Genomic DNA, 18,730 nt, shown 5'->3' on the forward strand with positions numbered 1-18,730 from the left:
CGGAGGGCCTGGCACGCTGGAATCGCCGGGCACGCTGGGAAGGGTCGGGCTTCAGCGGGAAGGCGGAGTCGTTAGGGAGTTTAAGAAGCAGGGTCTCGGCCGGAAAATCCGTGTGTACTAGGATCCTTGAGTTGTAACCTTTACTGGTGTGGGGCGGGCCGAGGGAGAAGGGGCAGAGCTACTGCGGGGAAATGGGTTTGGAGGCGGAGGGGCAGGGTGGAGCCGAGGCGGTTGTGGGGTGACTACTCTAAGGGTGGGGAGGCTGTGTGCGCCCTTGCCCGGATACCTGGATCGGCTGGCAGGACCGGCCTTCCCTGCACCATCGTCCTCCAGTGCTGGGAGGGCCGGGAAGGTGTGTAATACTCAGGGATAGGGGCTAATTGGGCCTGCGGACTCCCAATTATCCATTTACAGCTTTTCAGTCTAGAGGCTGGACTCCCACTGAAGATGGCACTATTGTTCCAACAATAGGTTTTGATGGCACACAAGCGAAGTATTTACGGAGACTTAAGAGTAAGTTCTGAAACATACGGGAGTTTCAGTATTCCACCTCTTGAGGGAGCACATCTATAAGACTTTTTCCAACTTCCCCAAACTTTTTATTCCCAGTTGGTTGCCTTGTGGAGATTCCTAATAAAACTTTTAAATGAAAAGGACTTTGCGCTAATGCTTCTCTTAAGGGGATCCACAGAAAAGTAGGACTGGAGAATGCTGCTTGGGACAGAATAGGGCTGTGGGAAACCAGAAAGCAAGGTAAGATAGCTGTGTTCTGCCCAGGGGTAAAGGGATGGTCTACCTTACTAAAGGTTTTTCAGTTGACAGAGAGCTGGAAAACTTTGTCATTTTTATTCAGACACGTATAAAAAAACAACAACAAAAAAACTTCAGCGAGAAGATAACCCCAGTTTCCCATCCAATGGGACAGAGGCCTGAAGAGGGTCCCGTTTTTATTCCAACCAGAAGCTTCCCATTACTTGATGAGAACAGCTCCTGAAAGTGGCTCTTGGGACCCTTGTGAATCTGTCCCTTGGGTAAGAAGTGGAGATGATTTACAGCACGCTACTGTAGGCTATGGTTTACATAAAGATGTCCCATGATTTTTCCTCCTGACCACCCCCTTCCTGAGATGAGAAGTCTGGGTGTAGGAAATGGGGTTTTGGGGATATTTAATTCAGTGCAAAAACAGTGCCCCTTGTGAGGGCTCTGGCTTATATGAATCCTGGACCTGCCAATCTCTTTAAAGCTCAGTTCCTTACTTGTAAAATGAGCTAAGACCTAGCTCACAGAACTAGTGTAAGAATTAAGTGAGATGATGTAGGTAAAGTTTAGCATGATGCCTGGCACAAAAGTAAATGCTCAATTAATAGTAATCATTAATATCTACTCCTAACCTCTTTATTCCACAAGATTTTAAGCTTCCCATTCTTTCCAGGGGGTTAGAGTGAGAGCCAAAATTTTACTTTCCCCTGCCAAATTTTGCCCTCTCTCTGCTTGGGGAATCTGATGGGAAACAAAGATGTACTTTAAAGCAGAGTCTGAGAGAAAGGTACATGATACGGGATGTGATATGGGAGTAAATCCTTCATATCTCCAGGGAATTCCCCTGAGAAAGCAGAGGAATAGGACTGGGAAAGCACACAAAACAGGAAAAACCTTCTTCTTTCCAGGGATTGGGAAAGAGAAGAAAGTGCACAGCTGGCTACACACCAAAAGAACTTGTGTCAGAGTGTTTAAAAGCCTCCAAAGGTTGAATGGAATTGTCTAGGACCGGGGTGGGGTGGGGGGTGGGGGGGTATAAATGGGACTGAGAACCGTGAGGGAGAGGAACTAAGGAGAAGAGGGGTACCCTCTAGAGGCACTAGCTGCCATCAAACACTCCCTGAGTACCTCAGGGAGCAGGGGTTATGTTCTCTGGGCATTAACCTTGGGAAAGAGCCTGCTATGCCAGTAATCTGGGTTATCAAAGGCAGAGTCAGTGGCTTCTAAACTACGTAGTGTTTTGAGACGGGCATAGTGAACATGGGGAGCATGTTGTCCAGGCCCCTGGAAAGCTTTCATCTCTTCATACCCTTGCTCAGCCGCTGGGCAGGCCCCCATGGCTGCATAATCCCCCCCAGCACCTCCTCCAACACGTCGCCTATTCATATATTCATAGTCCTCATCTGGAGTTGTGCCGGCAGTGGGCATGATGGGCACAGGGTGCAGCGGGCAGCTCTGTGTGCTGCCCAGGGAAGCACTGAGGTCTGATCCCACATCCATGTACTCATAACCCAGCTCCTCGAGAGAACTTGGCCTAGGGGGATGAGGTGGACTGTGCCTTCTCCTCCGGTTCATGTATTCATACTCTTCATCTTCATCTTCTTCTTCGGTACCCAGGACAGAATTGAGACCCACGGAAGAAAGGGTGCCTTCCCTCGAGGATGGAGTACCTGGGGGATGAGAAAAGAAGCTAGCTATGTGGAGTGGAGACAGAGGACTCCACATAGGCAGTAGGGAGTGGGAGGAGTCAAGCACCTTTGAAGTGTGCATCTGGCATGACATAACCATTGACATCCTCTTCCTCTAACCCTGGTGAGGAGAGTGGGGTGACAGGAGTAAGCAGGCTGTGGCGCTGGGAATGGTAGGCACTGTCTCCACGTGGCCGCGGGCTCCTACTCCGGCTCCTGTACACTGACACCTCCTGGAGCTCAGCCTCAGAGCCTGTTATGTGGCCCTCTGATGATTCTGATATTAGGCGTCCCCGTGGCACTGGGTGCAGAGAGGCTGGACGGGGGCAATGTTCAGTAACCCCACAAACTGCAGACTCCTAAGAAAATAATAAATAATACATGGAGATTGACAGAGAGATGAAGCCTGGGTTGTTCAATGCCTTTTCTTTCCAATTAAACATCAAAGGTTTTAACAATCCTGAAACATTCTGCTACCCAGCGTCTTGGAAGCTGAAAGAGACAGACCTTACCTGGCAAGCTTCACTAAGATTATTCTGGTTCATTGGCATGTATCCAGATGATGGACTTACAAGGCTCTGGCTCTAGGATGAAAAAAGAAAGAGATTTAAACAAAAGGAGACCTCATCATGGGTCTTCGAGTAGTGTGGGTATCTGTAGGGTTCATGAGGGTACAGGTGTGCAGAAAGTCTTGGCTAAGTGGAAAATGTCTTACCCCACGTGGCCGATTAAGTGTTCCAACTGGCAGGCTGAGGGCAGAACCTAGTGTTGTCTCCAGGTTATCCTCCTCTGCCTCCAAGTCCAGGTCTAGGTCTAGTTCTGGCTCCAGCTCTACTTCTTCCAGTTCCTTGTTTGTCAGAGCAGAGGGTTCTGCGCCAGGGGGAATGCCAGGTCCACTCTCTCTCTATAGGGGAAGGTGTTTGTTAAGGCAGTTCCTGCTTTCAGCCAAGTGTTCTTTGCTCTAAATCCTTGACACCTCCTAGTCCCTACTGACCTTTATGACCAGATACCGTGGTGGGTCTCGGGCCATCCTGGTGAACTCATTGGCTAGTTCTTTAAAGGTTGGGCGGATGTTCTCATCAATCATCCAACCTGGGGGTAAGATGTAGGAAGTAGAGCCATAAGAGGGGGGACTAGGGAGGGAGGTCAGTTAGCAAGTGGCTGGCATCACAGGTAACTCACATTTGACCATGACCATGTAGACATCAATGGTACAGATCTGAGGCTGTGCCAACCTCTCCCCTTTCTCCAGCAGGTCTGGTACTTCAGCCAATCGCAGCCCTGCATAGGGCTCTGCCCCGAAGGTCATGAGCTCCCAAACTGTCACACCTGATGCAGGAAGACATGGCTAGTTGATGGCAAAATAGGCAAAATGGGCATGAAAATGAAGGGAAAGCAGAACTTAATCTGACACAAGGATTTGAAGGGTCCTAAGATTCTAAGAAAGGGTCTCAAAAGGCAACTGTGGAGTGTGGGCAGGCAATGGTATGGAGGGCACTCAGATGGACTGACCATAGCTCCAGACGTCACTCTGGTGAGTGTATTTCCCAAAGTGGATACTCTCGAGGGCCATCCACTTAATTGGAGTCTGAGGGATGAAAGGCAAAGATGTTACCAGTTATTCCCACAAATTTTCTTAGCACTCCTAACCCCTAAGTTTCCTACATTTTCCCCCCTTTTTGCAGTCCGAACTTTTATTTCTGGCATCCTTAGGTTCCTCTCCTTGAACCTACCACACTGCATCCACTAGCCTCTCAGAGAGACCACCGACCACTCCCTAGTGCCACGCTTCACTCCAGCCCCACCCCTCACCAGCCCTTTGTGTCACCCACCTTGGCCTCACTGTGTAGTAGCTGCTTATCATCAGGGGGCAGCAGGTCAGCCACTCCAAAATCTGCCACCTGAACTTGACTGGGTGACTTCAGTAGCACATTTCGGGCAGCCAGGTTCCTATGCACCATACCATGCTCCTCAAGATAGTACATACCCTACAGGAGAAGGAAGTATTCTTAAGGCTAGGGGAATTGACCCTTGAGATCCAGAATCACCCCAAACCCTAAAAGTCACCACTTAAAACTTGAACCTCCCTGCTCCCGCGCCCCCCCCCCCCGCGCCCCAGCCAGGCAGTTCCGTCACAGAACTACTCCAGGCTCCTCTCACCTTGGCAATCTGTACTCCCCAGTTGAGCAGCAGCTGTGGCCCCAGCGCCCCCCGGTGTTGTCTCACGTGATCAAGCAGGGAACCCAGAGGCAAGTATTGAGTGACAAGCTGCAGAGATGACCCTGGGCACAGTCCTAGCAGCCGTACAATGTGAGCATGGTCTAGGCTGCCAATGGCCAGCATATGCTGAGAGATACAAGAGGGGTTATCCAAGGAACAAACAGGTTCATATATACCCAGACCAGCGCCACCCCCCAACATTCTGGTACATCCGTGTGGCACCTAGTATCCGCTAACACAGGACCAGGCTTCTGCACAACTGCATGTAACTCTTCTTTCCTAGTGGCATACAGAAAACCCTTCCTTCACTTACGTCCGTCACGGCTTGAAAACTTTGCCGTCCATTCTTGTCCTCAATGACTTTAATGCAGACTGGGATCTTTATTGATTCACCCTCAGGAATCCACACTCCCTGGGAAATTTTAAGCAGGAGTCAGCCTAAGGTCATTCTCCCCAGGCTAGTCCTTTCCGCCCCCTCCTAAAACTTGTACTTTCTGTAGGTCACTCACTTTGTGCACAGTTCCAAAGACACCTGAGCCGAGTACTTTAAGCTTCCTTAGCTCCGTCTCCTTGAAGATTCTGGCCAAGACTTTGTTAGCCTTCTCACTGGGATCCAGAGGCTCTATGCTCTGAGGAACAGATGGGAAGGGGGACTCAGGAAAGCTCACTCCTTACGACCCACTCTAACCCCTTCCTCCTTGTGGTTGCCAAGGCAGCAGAGCCCACAGGGGTGGGAGCAGGAAGAGAACTTGTCTCTAGTCTCGGTAAGCACTGCGGGCACATTGGGGAATGACAGACCCCAAGGACTGAGGAAGTTGTGATCGTGGGATTAGGAGGCAGGAGAGCTGGGGGAAAGGGGAAGTTGGCGATACTGTCTACCACCTTGAGTACTTTCACACAACCCTCTATGCTTTTCAAAACACTTTCACATCCACACATCACCGCCTTTCACCCTTACAGCCATCCTAGAAGGATGAATTTTATCATTTCCTCTGCATACATTCTTAAACTCAGGCACAAAACGAAAGTCATGTGGCAAACTAATGGCAAAATCAGGAGGACGCATGGGCTCCCATTTCTCTGGCCCGGGTTCTTACTAGTGGACCATACTAACTCTCCTTGCAAAAAGGGATCACATCTCTGGGGGAAGGAGGAAGTTCTTAAAGAGTGATGGTAGAGAGTACCTTTCTAGAGTAAGCTACGCACTCACCTCACCCCGTTCCAAGTAGCGCCTCATAGCCCTCTTATTCTGAATCCGACGCCCGCGCCAATAGAGAATAGTGCTGCCTATGATCACGAAAATCACTACCAATCCTACTACCACTGCTGAAGCCATTGCCAGATGAGTTTTGCTGTAGGATAGAGAAACCCGGCATTACCCTGGGTCCATACCTCCCTCATAAATGTCATTCGTACCTGTACTAAAAGGTATGGGAGATCCAGGGCAAGCAGTTAACATTCATATATAATATACATATATTTTTAAGATTTTATTTATTTTTTAGAGAGGGGAAGGGGAAGGAGGGAGAGAAACTTCAATGTATTACCTCTCACACACCCCCTACTGGAGACCTGGCCCACAACCCAGCACGTGCCCTAGACTGGGAATCAAACCTGGGACAGTTTGGTTTGCAGGCCGGCACTCAAACCATTGAGCCACACCAGCCAGGGCTATATTATATTCTTTAGCCCTAAATGGGTTAACCTAAATCTGGACCTACTGAGGCTTCTGCAAGTTAATTTTAGAAAGGAAAGGCCAGAAGTCTAGATTCTTGTTGTCCCCAAGTCCAGTTTCCTAAGTCTCCAAGCCTATCATACCTGATCAGCGCCCGTGTTTGGCCTAAACAGTCTTGCAGATCTGGTCCCTTACACCTAGAAGAAAGTCACTCCTTAAGTGGGTGCTGGAGAATCCCAAGGGAGGCTCAATTCCAACAGCCACAACATCATTTTAGACCCTATCATAGCATCCCACCCGGAGCCCAAGCATATTCCAAGATATGGCCTCCATCTGCAGCTTGCCCACCCTCCAAGTTCCTCTATTGAACAAAAGCCTGAGTTGAGGTTATTCCAGGTTCCCAAAACTGTGATGTAATTCTGTTGTTATTGAGTATCCCTCTCTCTAATCCTTCATTATACAGCTGGGAGTGATATCTTAAGTTACAGTTCCTTCCTTTTTGTTCCCTTCACCCTCTTCTCTCCTCCTAGTTCGGTGCTCCTCCCCCTCCCCAGACCTTCTCCTCCCTGTTCTTAGATCCCAATATCACTGACCCCTGGGTGCAGTTCTCATGGCAGGGCCGACATTCATTCTGAGCATCTGGGAACTTGTAGATGGGGCCCTTGGCACCCAGGACTCCATAGGGGCAGCTGCTTACACAGTGGGGCCCATCTCGAAAATGGGCACACTGGGCACAAGCATCAGAGCCCTGGGTGGAAGAGAAAAGGTCAGGAAAAATGGGATCCCAAGGTCAATTCCATACCTCTAGCAGAACAAACCCAGCCATTCAGGATTCTCCATCCATAAATGCTAGCATTATCCGGCCTGGCTTCCTTGTGGTTTGGTCATGTGGTTCCCTAGATCCTCCAGTGTTGCCACCCACCCACCCCCGAACCCTGAAATCCTGGTGCTGCTACTATACCGAGCCATTGCATGTGGCAGTGCCCTCCATGGGCTGGCATTCTGGGTGGCAGGAAAAGCATTCAGCTTCATGGGCAAACTCACGAGGCTCCCTGCAGTGAGTCAAGGGGAGTAAAAAATGGGGGGCAGTCACTTCCAAGTCCTGACATTTATGCCCTGATCCCCAATCGCAGGTCTCCTCCTGCATTCCCACCAAAGCAGCAGGCCTGAGAACTGAACGGTCGTTGGTTCAGTTTCCAGTCAGGTCAGGTCCCCAGTTGGGAGCGTGCAAGAGGTGACAGATCGCTGTATCTCTCGCACATCAATGTTTCTCTTCATCTCTTTCTCCCTCCCTTCCCCCCTCTCAATAAATAACAAGGCTTTCAGGTACCACCTGAACAGCTCCACCGAGGGCCCCATCCCTCCACCCCTTCTTGACTCTGTCCCTCCTCACCATACCCGTTCAGAAAGTTGCAATGGGTCACACAGACACCTCCTCGACTGTAGTTTCGACAGGACAGACATTGACCAGGGCCAGGGCCCCAGCATCCCCCAGAGGAGCACAGTGGGTCACACACTTTGCCGTCCGCCACTAGAAACGTAGAAAGGTAGAAAGGAAGGGGTGGATCAGGAGGAGTCTGAGATCTTCCCACAAGCCCTCTCTCCTGAACACTTGCTCACTGGTGCTTCCAGCCTAACATCCCTCTCTCCCTGCCACCATCCTCCATCCCTGCTCCCACTCAGGGCAAAACAGTCCTCATCTCACTCTCCCTTACTCCCTCTGCCCACCACCCAGTGGGCCCTTCCCCTCACCACAGTCTTTGCGGGGCCGATTCTGCTTGACGTCTAGTCTCTCTTCTGAAGGCCCTCGAAGCAGCCTGGTCCAGTTCAGAGAATGGTGGTAGCACAGCTGCTGATTGGCACTGATGTAGATACGGCCAGCGCTAATTTCTTTCAAAGATCGGAAGCCTAGGGATGTTATATTCAAGTTCTTCATGATCAACAGTGAGAAGCCCCGGCTGAGAACGAGGAGACAAGATGAGAAGGGGAAACCACAAAAGAAAAATTTACCATGCAGTGGACTCATTTTCATTCAGCAACTTGCTGTAGGCTACTCAGACACACTCAAAGGGACTCCTCCTCCTCTTGCCTTTTTCCCATCACACTCTCAGACCCTTTGGGTATGAAGTGTGAGAGAATGCCTTCCTTTTATTTCCCTCAAGGACGCCTAAGCAGCAGGGTTCACTATCTCAAGATGCTATCACCTCCACACCCCTTACTCACTTGTAGAGGCTTCTGCCCCCGATCGTTGTCAGGTTGGAAAAGACACTGAAGTTGTGCATGTGGGGCGGCCAGGACTGAATGTTCAGGTAACCTGGGGGGTTGGAGAGAGGCACATGAACGGGAGCCTTCTTCCCTTCCTCCTTCTCAGGTTCTCCTTGTTCCTTCCCTGTTGCTTGAGACTTGATTTTCTCAAGTGGTTGGACTATAGTGTGTGCCAGTGGTTGAACCATTCTTCTCAGAAAGGGCAGCTTCTCCTCACACTCACCTGTGATCTCCCGTACTGTCCGGAATACATTGAGCTTCTCGGAATCCAGGGCAGGGATCTTGTGCCAGGGGTCTCTGAAGAGAATAGTAAAAACCAGTCAACAAGGTAGAGGTATAACCCAGTAACAATGAGTGCCTGGCCCCAAATACCATTCACCATTAAAAGGAAACAGAGCTCCTTAGAGAAATGGCTGGGGCAAGAGAAATACAACATGGACCTGCAGCGTCTTGTGGGAAAATGCAAGCAAGTACTCAAAGAATGAAGGTTCTAAGCCCAAAGAACGCAGGAGCCAGCTTGAGGGGGATCCTAGACCAGATCAGGGACAAATGAACATCAATTAATGACTGTAAAAGATTAAAAACTACTGAGTAGGCCCTGAATGGTATGGCTCAGTGGACTGAGTGCCGGCCTGCGAAACAAAGTGTTTGTGGGTTCGATTCCCGGTCAGGGCACATGCCTGGGTTGTGGGCCAGGTCCCCAGTAGGGGTGCTTGAGAAGCAACCACACACTGATGTTTCTGTCTCTCTCTTCTCCCCACTTTCCCTCCTCTAAAAATAAAATAAGTAAAATCTTAAAAAATAAATGTAGAAAATACAAAGTTAAAAAAAACACATTGAGTACAAAAAATATCTACACAGATTAGATAGGCAGACAGACAGATCAATTGACAGGGAGAAAGGGAAGACTCATCCTAACACTAGACTGCCGACTAATGATTGCAGAAGGAATAATGACATTAGAAAATAACCACTTGGCAATTCTCATTATAAACATTATTTCAGCCCTGGCTGGTGTGGCTCAGGGAACTGAGTGCCAGCCTGCGAACCGAAGGGTTGTCAGTTCGATTCCCAATCAGGGCACATGCCTGGGTTATGGGCCAGGTCCCCAGTAGGGGACGAGCAAGAGGCAACCATACACTGATGTTTCTCTCCCTCTCTCCTTCCCCTCTATAGATAAGTAAATAAATAAAATCTTTAAAAAAAAAGGAAAAAAAAGAAAAGTTTCTTAAAAAAAATAAATAAAAATAAAAATCAATAAATAAAATCTTTCAAAAATGCATAACTTGAACAGGACTGTAAAGTACAGCATAGGGAATATAGTTGATAACATTGTAAAAACTATGTATGGTGCCATGTGGATACTGGAAATATCAGGGGGAATACTTTGTAAAATTTATGATCATCTAATCACTATGCTGTACACCTAAAACCAATACAAATACTGAAAGTAAACTGTAATTTTAAAATAAAAGTTTTAAAAAATGCATAATGTGACTCTAAGTATGAGGAAACATCACACAAACCCAAACTGAGGAACATTCTACCAATTACCTGACCTGTACTCATCAACAATGTCAATGTCATGAACTATTATAAATCAAAGGAGACTGAAGAGATACAACAACTGAATATAATGCATGATTCAAGACATTAGTAAGACACTAGTGAAATATGAAAGAGGTGTGTATATTAGATAACATTTTGTATCAATGATAATTTCCTGATTCCAGTAATTATTCTGTAGCTATGTAAAAGAACCCATTCTTGTTTTTAAGAAAACACTTAATACAACAGGGGTCAGGGGGGCATCGTGTCTGGAAGTTCACCCCTTAAGTGGTTCTGAGAAACAAAAGCATGTATTGCATGTGTGTGTAGAAAGGGAAATAATAAAGCATGTGGAGTGCTGTTAATGTTTGGGGTGAGGGATCTGAACAGTGCATAGGAAATCTTTACACCATTTTTGCAACGTCAGCATAGCTCTAATATTCTGTCAAGAGAATATAGGGTCCTTGGCCAGGTAGCTCAGCTGGTTGGAGCATCATCCTGATACATCAAAGTTGCAGGTTCTATCCCTGGTCAGGGCACATACAAGAATCAACCAGTGAATGCAGAAATAAGTGGAATAACAAATCAGTGTTTCTCTCCCCCTTCTTTTAAAAAAATATTTTATTTCTCTATTTATTTTTAGAGAGAAGGAGAAAGAGAGGGAGAGAAACATCAATGTGTGGTTGCCTCTCACATGGCCTCCACTGGGGACCTGGCCCGCAACCCAGGCATGTACCCTGACTGGGAATCGAACTGCAACCCTTTGGTTCACAGCCCGTGCTCAATCCACTGAGCTACACCAGCCAGGGCCCCCTTCTTCTCTCTCTAAAATCAAGAAAAATAAATCAGAAAATACACACACCCCCTTTTAAGTGCTATCCTATGGGTTAGAATGCCCCTTTGTTCTTTGCGGTTCTGCTCTAAGGAACAGAACTAAGGGAAATAGATTTTTATCTAAATTTAAGGAAGAACTTTCAGAAAACTTTAAAAAGAGCACAATGTTTCTGTCCCTGGCCACTCAGCTAGAGGGTATCAGACTGCTTAGGGGCTCAAGCTCTAGGTGGGAGGTTGAGTTAAGCACTGTCAGGTCCTTTGTGATTTCTAGCATTTTATGATTTAGATTCCTAATCAGCTTCATACATGAAGGGTTGAGCCAATGCAAAGAACTGTGAGGGGACAGACAGGCTGGGGGACCAGGCGGGAAAGCAGGGTGGGAATCTCTAACCCATTGAGGCCAGTGATGAGAAAGTCCAGGTTGCCCAGGATCTTGGTGCAGTTCACAAACCCGTCGATGTTGCTAGAGTCCACAGTCTGGAAGCGGCTCCCGGACCCCGTTCCCTCACAGGCTGCAAACACAAAGAGCCTCGGTTGGGATTGGGGCCAGGGGCTGAGTAGTCTCGGGGTAAAGGATGTCTCTCCACCAACTGCTTTCTATCTCCTACTTTACCTTTAGGGCACAGCCCCCCACAAGGTTCACATATCTTGAGTCCATTTTTATCGACTTCCATCTTGTCAGGAGGACAGGCCCTGACACAAGATGTCTGATCCACCACAAAGTTGTCTAGGAAAAAGGAGGGTACCCTTAGAGATGCGGGAGGAGGCTGCCAACTCCCACCTGAACCTTGCTCCCTCCCTCCTGCTCTGCACTGGATTTGCCCCGTGGCTCTTAATTGTTCCAAGGAGCAGAACTAGTAGCAACTGCTGGAAGTCACAGGGAAATTCCTGACAGGACAGGACATAGGGGTCGCTGACTGGGAGTGGTAGATGATCACGGCCATTTGCCCTCTATAGCCACTTCTTACCACCCAACCTGATCCCTTTCGTCTTCTAAAACTTTGTCAAAATCCTGGTTCCATTATCATTGTTTCTTCCTTTCAGGTACTTACGGGGACAGCTGGCTACACAAACTCCTCCATACTGATACTTGGTGTGAGGATTGGGCTCCAGCTGGAAAGTTAGCTTGTTGTAGACAAGAGGCTGTGGACACTGGCGTACACAGGCCCCACTGTCATTGAAGAGTCGGCAGGCCTAGGCACACCAGAGACGGTCAACTGGTGTTGCATTATGCGGCCCCGCCTCCTCCCCAAAGTCCACACCCCCACCTCAGAACCCAAGCAAACGGCACTACCACCACGTACAAAGCAATCGGTGTCCTGAGGGCCCGAGCAGCCCCCTGCACACTCGTCATGGCAGCACTGGTTGGGATCGGGCCCAAAGCAGTGACCATTACACTGAGGGGCACAGATGGTCTTGGTCACTATGGAAGAAAGCACAGCTGTCAGGGTTCTTCGGACTGCATTCTGAGGCAACTGCTCACCCTCTTGCTTTCTGGGGTCACCCCTAGCCCCAGTGGTGACACAGGCTGCGGGGGGTGGGGGTGGGCAGAGACAGAAACGTGTATGAACTTGAAGTTTTTAGAGGGAAGTAAACCCACATGTCTGGCAGTCTCCTGGTCCAGGACCCCAGCAGCGCCCGTTGCAGGCCTCATGACAGGGGGGACCTAGTGGGGAAGGGAAGCAACACAAGAGACAGTCAAGAAAGGCTTGCTTGAATCAACAGGGTATGATGTCAGCACACAGGCCCCAGAGCCCCAGGAAGCCAAGAGCCAAGGCAGTGCCCCTCCTCACCCTTGCAGAGCAGGGCAGGGCTCAAGTGAACCTGTCAACAAGGGGTGGAGCCACGCCTCCACATCACCCACAGGGCAGCTAAAGGGGAGGGTCTGGAGGAAATGCCAAGCTCAGCCCCAGGCCCAACCCCTAGTGCTTGGTTCCTTCTTGGCAAGCTGAGCCAAGTAAGATTATATGTGTGTAAGTGGACAGGCAGCAGCAGATTGCAGCCAGGGGCAGGTAAGTTCTAAGGAAAAGGGAGGTGGTTGTAGTGGAAAGCAAAATGGACGTGGAGTCCAAATATCTGGCTTCCCCAGAGTTCCTGGCCCCGTTTCTTGACACACTGCTTCTGCGGTTTGGATTGCAGGGGACGGACCTGCTCCCTCCTGGCAGGCTCCTCGGGTCTAGGGCCTGAGGTGTTTGTTCAGTGGGGAGGAGGGTTTGGGTTAGGGACAATGATGACTGAAAGCAGTCACTCTGGCTTGATGGGGGCAGGGGAGCCATCTCAATCATGGCCACTCACAGGTCCTGCCATTGTCCTTCACCACTATCTCGGCGTCTCGGTCCCTCACGATGTCCCTCCAGTCAATTGTGTCCATGTGACAAAGTTTATCATTCTTCTCAATATAAACACCCCCTGACAGAATTTCTGAGGCAGAGAAATGACAGAGTTAGGGGCTATGGCAGCCCTCCTTCCCCCTAACCTCTTCAGTCCAAAAGCCCCCCTATCGGTCTGTCCACAAGAGACTCAAAGATATATCCAATTAAATTCAAAATGCAAAATAAATCAATTCACAGTGCAGAGAAGGCTCACCCTGGAAGATAGAGGAGGAGCCAGGCTGAAAGAAACTCCTGCCTCCTCAAACACCTGTCCAGATCCGGTTTAGCCAGTGGGGGAGGGGAGGGAAGAGGAGAGAAGAATCCTGACTCAACACCCCCTCCCTGCCCTACCTGTGTTTTTTCCAACTAACTGGTGCTGGGAGACTAGAAAGTGGCCAGGTGGTATTTAACCCCTATATTCCTCCAGCTTATAAGAAACTGTGAGGGAGGAGGAGGAGGGCTCTAATCCCTGGGGAAGGAGGCACATCTAGGTACACTGTACTTGGAAGTTAGAGAAGTGTGTTTAACAGATCCAGCTCCAATTCAGGACATAAGGACCCTCCCCGCTGGGGCAGAGGCTGCCAGTTCCCTACTGGGGCCTCTATTGTTTAAGGACTAGTGGACCTTCGGTGGTCCAAGTGGTGGGCACCTCGAAAGGGACACTTAAGAGTGAGCAGTCTTGACTCATCTTCAAAAAGGCACTGCCAGCAGACTGGCTGAGGGGCAAGACCGGAGAGAAACATCTGGAACTGACCAGTGAGCTGAGTAAAGCGGAGCTGGCGCAGCGCATGGCTGGAGTTGGTGTTATAGTTCAACATGACGAAGATGGCAAACTTCCCATCGTAGACCTGGGTCCCCCGCACCACTCGGAGGTTGGGCAGTGGCAGCGTCGAGAACTCATTCATGGCCACAAGGACATAGCCGGTCACTTCTCGAATAGACTGTGACGGAGCAGATGGTGTCAGTGAGCGACGAGACAGGGCAAAAAGTCTCAACCCCTCCTCTTCCATAAGGCATGAAGGAATTCCTAACTTCTCTAATTCCTGTTCTGGAGTAGGGAGTAGCTCAGGTCACCCTACTCTGTCCCTTCTGTCAGTGAAGACAGGCAGCAGAAATGATGGAGGTATTGTAGTCTCCTACCCTTCCCTTCTGAGAGTTCCTCACACCAGGAAGGTCCTTGCTTCGTCCCTCACCCATTTCCCCAGGTACCTCCAGCCCTCCTGTGTCTCAACATTAGTCCCAGGTGCAAATACAGCCCTGCCCCTGCGCTCTTGGGCCCTTGGGCCCCTCTCATAGCCAAACCCTGTGTATCCTGGGTGACAGAAACTATAGGTCTCAAATTCCAGTCACTGCACCCATAAACACACAACACTGGATCTTAGAGACTTTTGAGTCTTTGGAAGGCTGAACTCCAGCAGAGGGTAAACCTGAGGAAGGGAGGGAGAAAGGGTCTGTGGGGAGGAAAACGGGGAACAGGTTGAAGGAGGTTGCTCACTCTAACCTTCAGGAAGGAGAGGTCAGCGTTGTGTCCTGTGAGCACAATCTCAAGATTCCCCATCACCACCTCACACTCCTGGTACAGCTTGCACAGCGTCTTGTATTGGTTTTCAGCGTCGCCGGTCACACTCAGACCATTCAGGGTCCCAGGACACACTATTCAAAGCGGAGGTATGAGTGGCAGACGGCTGGACACAAGTTTTCAGCCCCGTCCCCAACCTCCTGGGTTGCCCTTTTCCAGGGATACTCAACAGGCCCAGGAAGGAGTAGCCTTCAGCCCTCACCCCTAGAGACAGACAAGAAGGCCCATGTCGATCTGACAGCCCGAACTTTCTCTTCTTAGAATCCCCTCACCACCCTCCTGAACAGGAAGGTGAAGTTTCATTTTTCCACCAGACCTCCTCTGTGCCTCTTTCAGATCCTAGGGGGTTAATTGGGGAGGATGTAGGGGTTTTTTCCCCTCCCTGGAAAGAAGTTAGAAAAGGACACAACTCGGTTACCCTCCTCTACCCCTCCCCCTCCAACCAGGGCACTTCTCTACCCCAGCCTGCCTCCCTCTAGGTCCAGGAATAAATATCTCTTTGGGGCTAGCACACAGCCCCTATTGTGTCTACTGAGGGTGGGATGGGGGGCAGTGCCTGGGGCCACAGTCCAGCCCACAATGAGGCGATTCTATATAGGAGGAGGGGCTGCCCCACCCTGTCCCCAGACACCCTGTCCTCAGCAGCAACCCCCTCCACCCTCAAGCCTTGGGCTCAGACAAGTGACCTCACTAGAGGGGGGAGCTCTGGTGCTGGTGTTGGGGGTCAATGTGAGCTTTGTCTTTAAAACTGCAAGATAAGAAGCTGGTTGCCTACCCCACACCCGCCTTCCTAAACTTTGGCTTCCCTTCTCACTCCCTTCCCCTACCCCTACACACTCCAGCCCCCTCAGCATCACAATTTCCAGGCTAGAGTACTTTTCAGCAAATGCAGAGGTCCGGAGGGGAAGGGCAGCAGATTCCCCCCATTCTAAGCCTTCCATCGGGTTTCATGGTCAGGAGATTTATTAAAAAGCCTCCTAACACAGCAATCCTCCCTGACATGGGGTACAGCCTAGACTGGAGCTCCACGAGGCCTGGTGGTCTCAGAAGTTCACTTTCCCTTGTAAGGACGGAGGACACAGGAGCTATAGGAAATCTTGACCCTGAAGCCCTAAGCCTGTGTCTTTGCTCTGGCTCAGTGAAAGACTATGGGGAGGGTGAGGGGAGGAGATACCACCTGTTCCAACCACCCTTCCCTGAGGCGGTGGCAGCTTTAGTGGGAGGCAGGAGGAACGGAGGGAGGGAGACTGGTGAGGCCCCAGCCCATCCTCCTAGAGACACCCTTACTCTGCCCACTTGGCCTTTGAGGACACCCATTCCCTGTCACTCCACACAAAGGGAAGGGGGTAGACAAAGAGGGACAAACAGAATGGCAGCTCCCAGAGGAGTCTGGGAACTCCAGGGTCCTTGGGCTGAAAAGAAACAGACTAGGAAGGTTAGTCATTTCTGGAACAGCCCCATTCCAACCCCCTTCCTGGCAGGACACCCCCTCTTCCAAGTCATGGCCCCAACCCTTCTCTCCAGATAAGGGAGGAGCCAAGATTTCTACACAGGGAAGTGTGTGTGTGGGGGGGTATACGTGTACACACTCGCATGACACACAGAGGAACGTGTAGATAGCTCTCCTGCTGGCCCAGAAATCTATACTTGTTCTTTCCTTGGGTTTCTTTCCCAAGAAGTATTCCAGGTCACCCCATCCATCCCACCTGCCCATTATATAGACTTTGAGTCTGTGCTTGGAAGCCTACAGTGTTAGAGGTCCCAGTTCTCTGCCACCCAGAGGATAAAGTCCATGCTACATAAACAGGGAGCAAAGGGCCTGGGCGGGAAGCGAGTATAAACACCTCTGAGGAGGAATCGGGGAGCTTGGGGGAGGGGAATTATAAAAATCCCTTCAGCACTCAGGGACCAGGGGCATAGGGAGGGGCAATGTCGAGGGGTGGGGGTGTCACCACAGCAAGAATCTCCAGCCCCTTCTCAATCAGAGACCTTCTGTCCAACACCCCCCTCATCACAGCAAGGACAAAGGGGCTATAGAAGGACTGAGACAGGGCCGGATGCCCAGAGGCTGCAGGATCCAGATAAAGGGTAAAAAGACCCAACCATGCCTGCCTCCTGGCTCCCTCAGGGAAGGTGGCCAGGATCCGAGACTCCTGGGTTCCTAGCTGCAGATTCCAAGGGTCTGAAGGGGACAGTGATAGTCACTCTGTCACTCCTACTCTAGTGCCCAGGCCCCCCGCCCTCCACCAGCTGGGAGTGTTCACATCTCAAGATCCCAGGGTCTAAATTTAGGCCCAGCAACTGTGGGAGAAGCACAGGTGTTTCTCCCACTCCCACTCTGGGGAAGGGGCCCTGGATGTACTAAACCCCAAGCTGAGATCTGGGGGAGGGGAGATCAACAATGTCAGCAACACTAGCACCCCTCAGGTGTCCATGATCCCAGGAATACCCCAAAGGGGTGAACTCAGATGGCATGGGAGTGGGAGGAGGAAGAGAAAAGCAATCTGACTCCTCTAGAGTCCTAGAGACAGAGACAATAAACAGTGTAGGGGTGAGAGGCTGAGTCTAGGAAGGGCCCCCCAGACATGAGGCTCAGAAGGTGGGAGAGACGCTCTGCAAGCCCTCAGGTTGGGCAGAAAAAAGACAAACAGTGATAAATACAGGCAGGAAGTCCTTGACCCTACAGCCCCTGGCCTCATAGCCATGTACATAGTAGATGCTCAGTGAATTTTCATTGATTTCATCCAGGTCTTGACAAAGGAAGGGTAGTGAAGATGGAGACCAGCCAGGTTTATAATTTTGAGAGAAAGAGGATGGTCAGCCTCTGTATGGTCTTCCCCCTGATGTCACCTGGACTTGGCTCTCCAGTTAATCTCATCCCTCCCCATGCAGGCTCACCCAAGGAAGAGGAGGTGCCGCTCTTGTTTTCCCAACACTAGAAAACAACAACCCTCTCCAACCCTTCCACAGCTCCGCCCTGTCGGCAAAACAACAAAATTGGAGGTTGGTTAAACCTCGCAGAGTGGGGGAAGCAAACTGAGATCCCCCCACCTTTCTCCAAGATCTCCACCTCCAAATCCTCTCACATTTACAAATTTACAGAATTGAGGTCCCAGCTCCTCTCTCTGCAGGGTCCCCCGAAGTGTGAACTGTTTCGACATCAGCCCTATCGGGAGAGCGACGCACTGGGGAGGTGGTGGAACGGGTGGTCCAGGAATGCCGTCCCGGTAGAGACCACGTGGAGAATCCGAGCACAAACCCAGGTGGTCCCAGAGGACCCAGGGTCAGCACCCCGGCCTCGCGCCGCCCGATCTCCAGTTGCTGCCCCAGGACTCCGCGCACTGGGGTCGGGGCCCTAGGTTCCGAGCCAGCCGGTGCTCCCGCGCCACTTACCTGACTGCGAGGTGCCCACCTCGGAGCCCCGGGCCAGGCTGAGAACGAATCCCAGCACCTGCAGAGCACCGTTCACCCTCATGACTCCAAGCGGAGGTTGAGCGGAGCCCAGCCGAATGGGCCCGGGAGTGGGGGGCGGGCCCTCGACTAAGACATCGAAACCGAGCCACCTGGGTTGCAGGAGAACTGGTAGCGGCGGCAGAGGAGTTGCAAAGTGCAACCGGAGCCGGAGCCAGAGTCCGGGGCGGGATGGTCGGGGAGGGGTGTGTGTCTGAGGGAGGGAAGGAGGGAGCGCAGGGGGAGCGCAGGGGGAGGGGGTGAGTCACGGCCGCGCCCCCGCGGGCGCAAGGCTGGAGAGAGGACTGCGGGAGCCTACGCCCTCCGCCAGCGCGCCCCA

General features: G+C 50.9%; 1 protein-coding gene across 1 annotated transcript; it reads right to left on the minus strand.

Moving 5' to 3' along the window:
- Positions 1 to 954: 954 nt before the first annotated feature.
- Positions 955 to 18,594, minus strand: ERBB3 (erb-b2 receptor tyrosine kinase 3). Its single transcript, XM_037030283.1, has 28 exons — positions 18,334 to 18,594; positions 14,863 to 15,014; positions 14,116 to 14,302; positions 13,285 to 13,410; positions 12,590 to 12,655; positions 12,294 to 12,412; positions 12,042 to 12,183; positions 11,603 to 11,716; positions 11,381 to 11,501; positions 8,831 to 8,904; positions 8,566 to 8,656; positions 8,095 to 8,300; positions 7,741 to 7,873; positions 7,304 to 7,394; positions 6,936 to 7,090; positions 6,486 to 6,539; positions 5,878 to 6,019; positions 5,177 to 5,296; positions 4,981 to 5,079; positions 4,608 to 4,793; positions 4,280 to 4,435; positions 3,960 to 4,035; positions 3,630 to 3,776; positions 3,442 to 3,539; positions 3,163 to 3,351; positions 2,960 to 3,031; positions 2,515 to 2,806; positions 955 to 2,429 (listed from the first exon to the last, which is right to left on the minus strand). The coding sequence occupies exons 1-28, from the start codon at positions 18,413 to 18,415 to the stop codon at positions 1,903 to 1,905; spliced, it is 4,017 nt and encodes a 1,338-aa protein (XP_036886178.1). The 5' UTR covers positions 18,416 to 18,594; the 3' UTR covers positions 955 to 1,902.
- Positions 18,595 to 18,730: the final 136 nt, after the last annotated feature.

This window comes from Sturnira hondurensis, unplaced genomic scaffold, assembly GCF_014824575.4.
Source record: "Sturnira hondurensis isolate 20B ecotype Veracruz unplaced genomic scaffold, ASM1482457v3 Scaffold0020601, whole genome shotgun sequence".
NCBI classification, from domain to species: domain Eukaryota; kingdom Metazoa; phylum Chordata; class Mammalia; order Chiroptera; family Phyllostomidae; genus Sturnira; species Sturnira hondurensis.

Bases quoted from the DNA above. Each gene is read 5' to 3' on its own strand.
- ERBB3 (XM_037030283.1), bottom strand. From the start codon at position 18,415: ATGAGGGTGAACGGTGCTCTGCAGGTGCTGGGATTCGTTCTCAGCCTG. The intron at 12,656-13,284 runs GTGAGTGGCCAT...CTTCCCCACTAG, and splicing joins GAAGGACAATGGCAGGACCT to GTCCCCCCTGTCATGAGGCC. The intron at 7,874-8,094 runs GTGAGGGGAAGG...CTACGTTTCTAG, and splicing joins TCGGCCCCGCAAAGACTGTG to TGGCGGACGGCAAAGTGTGT.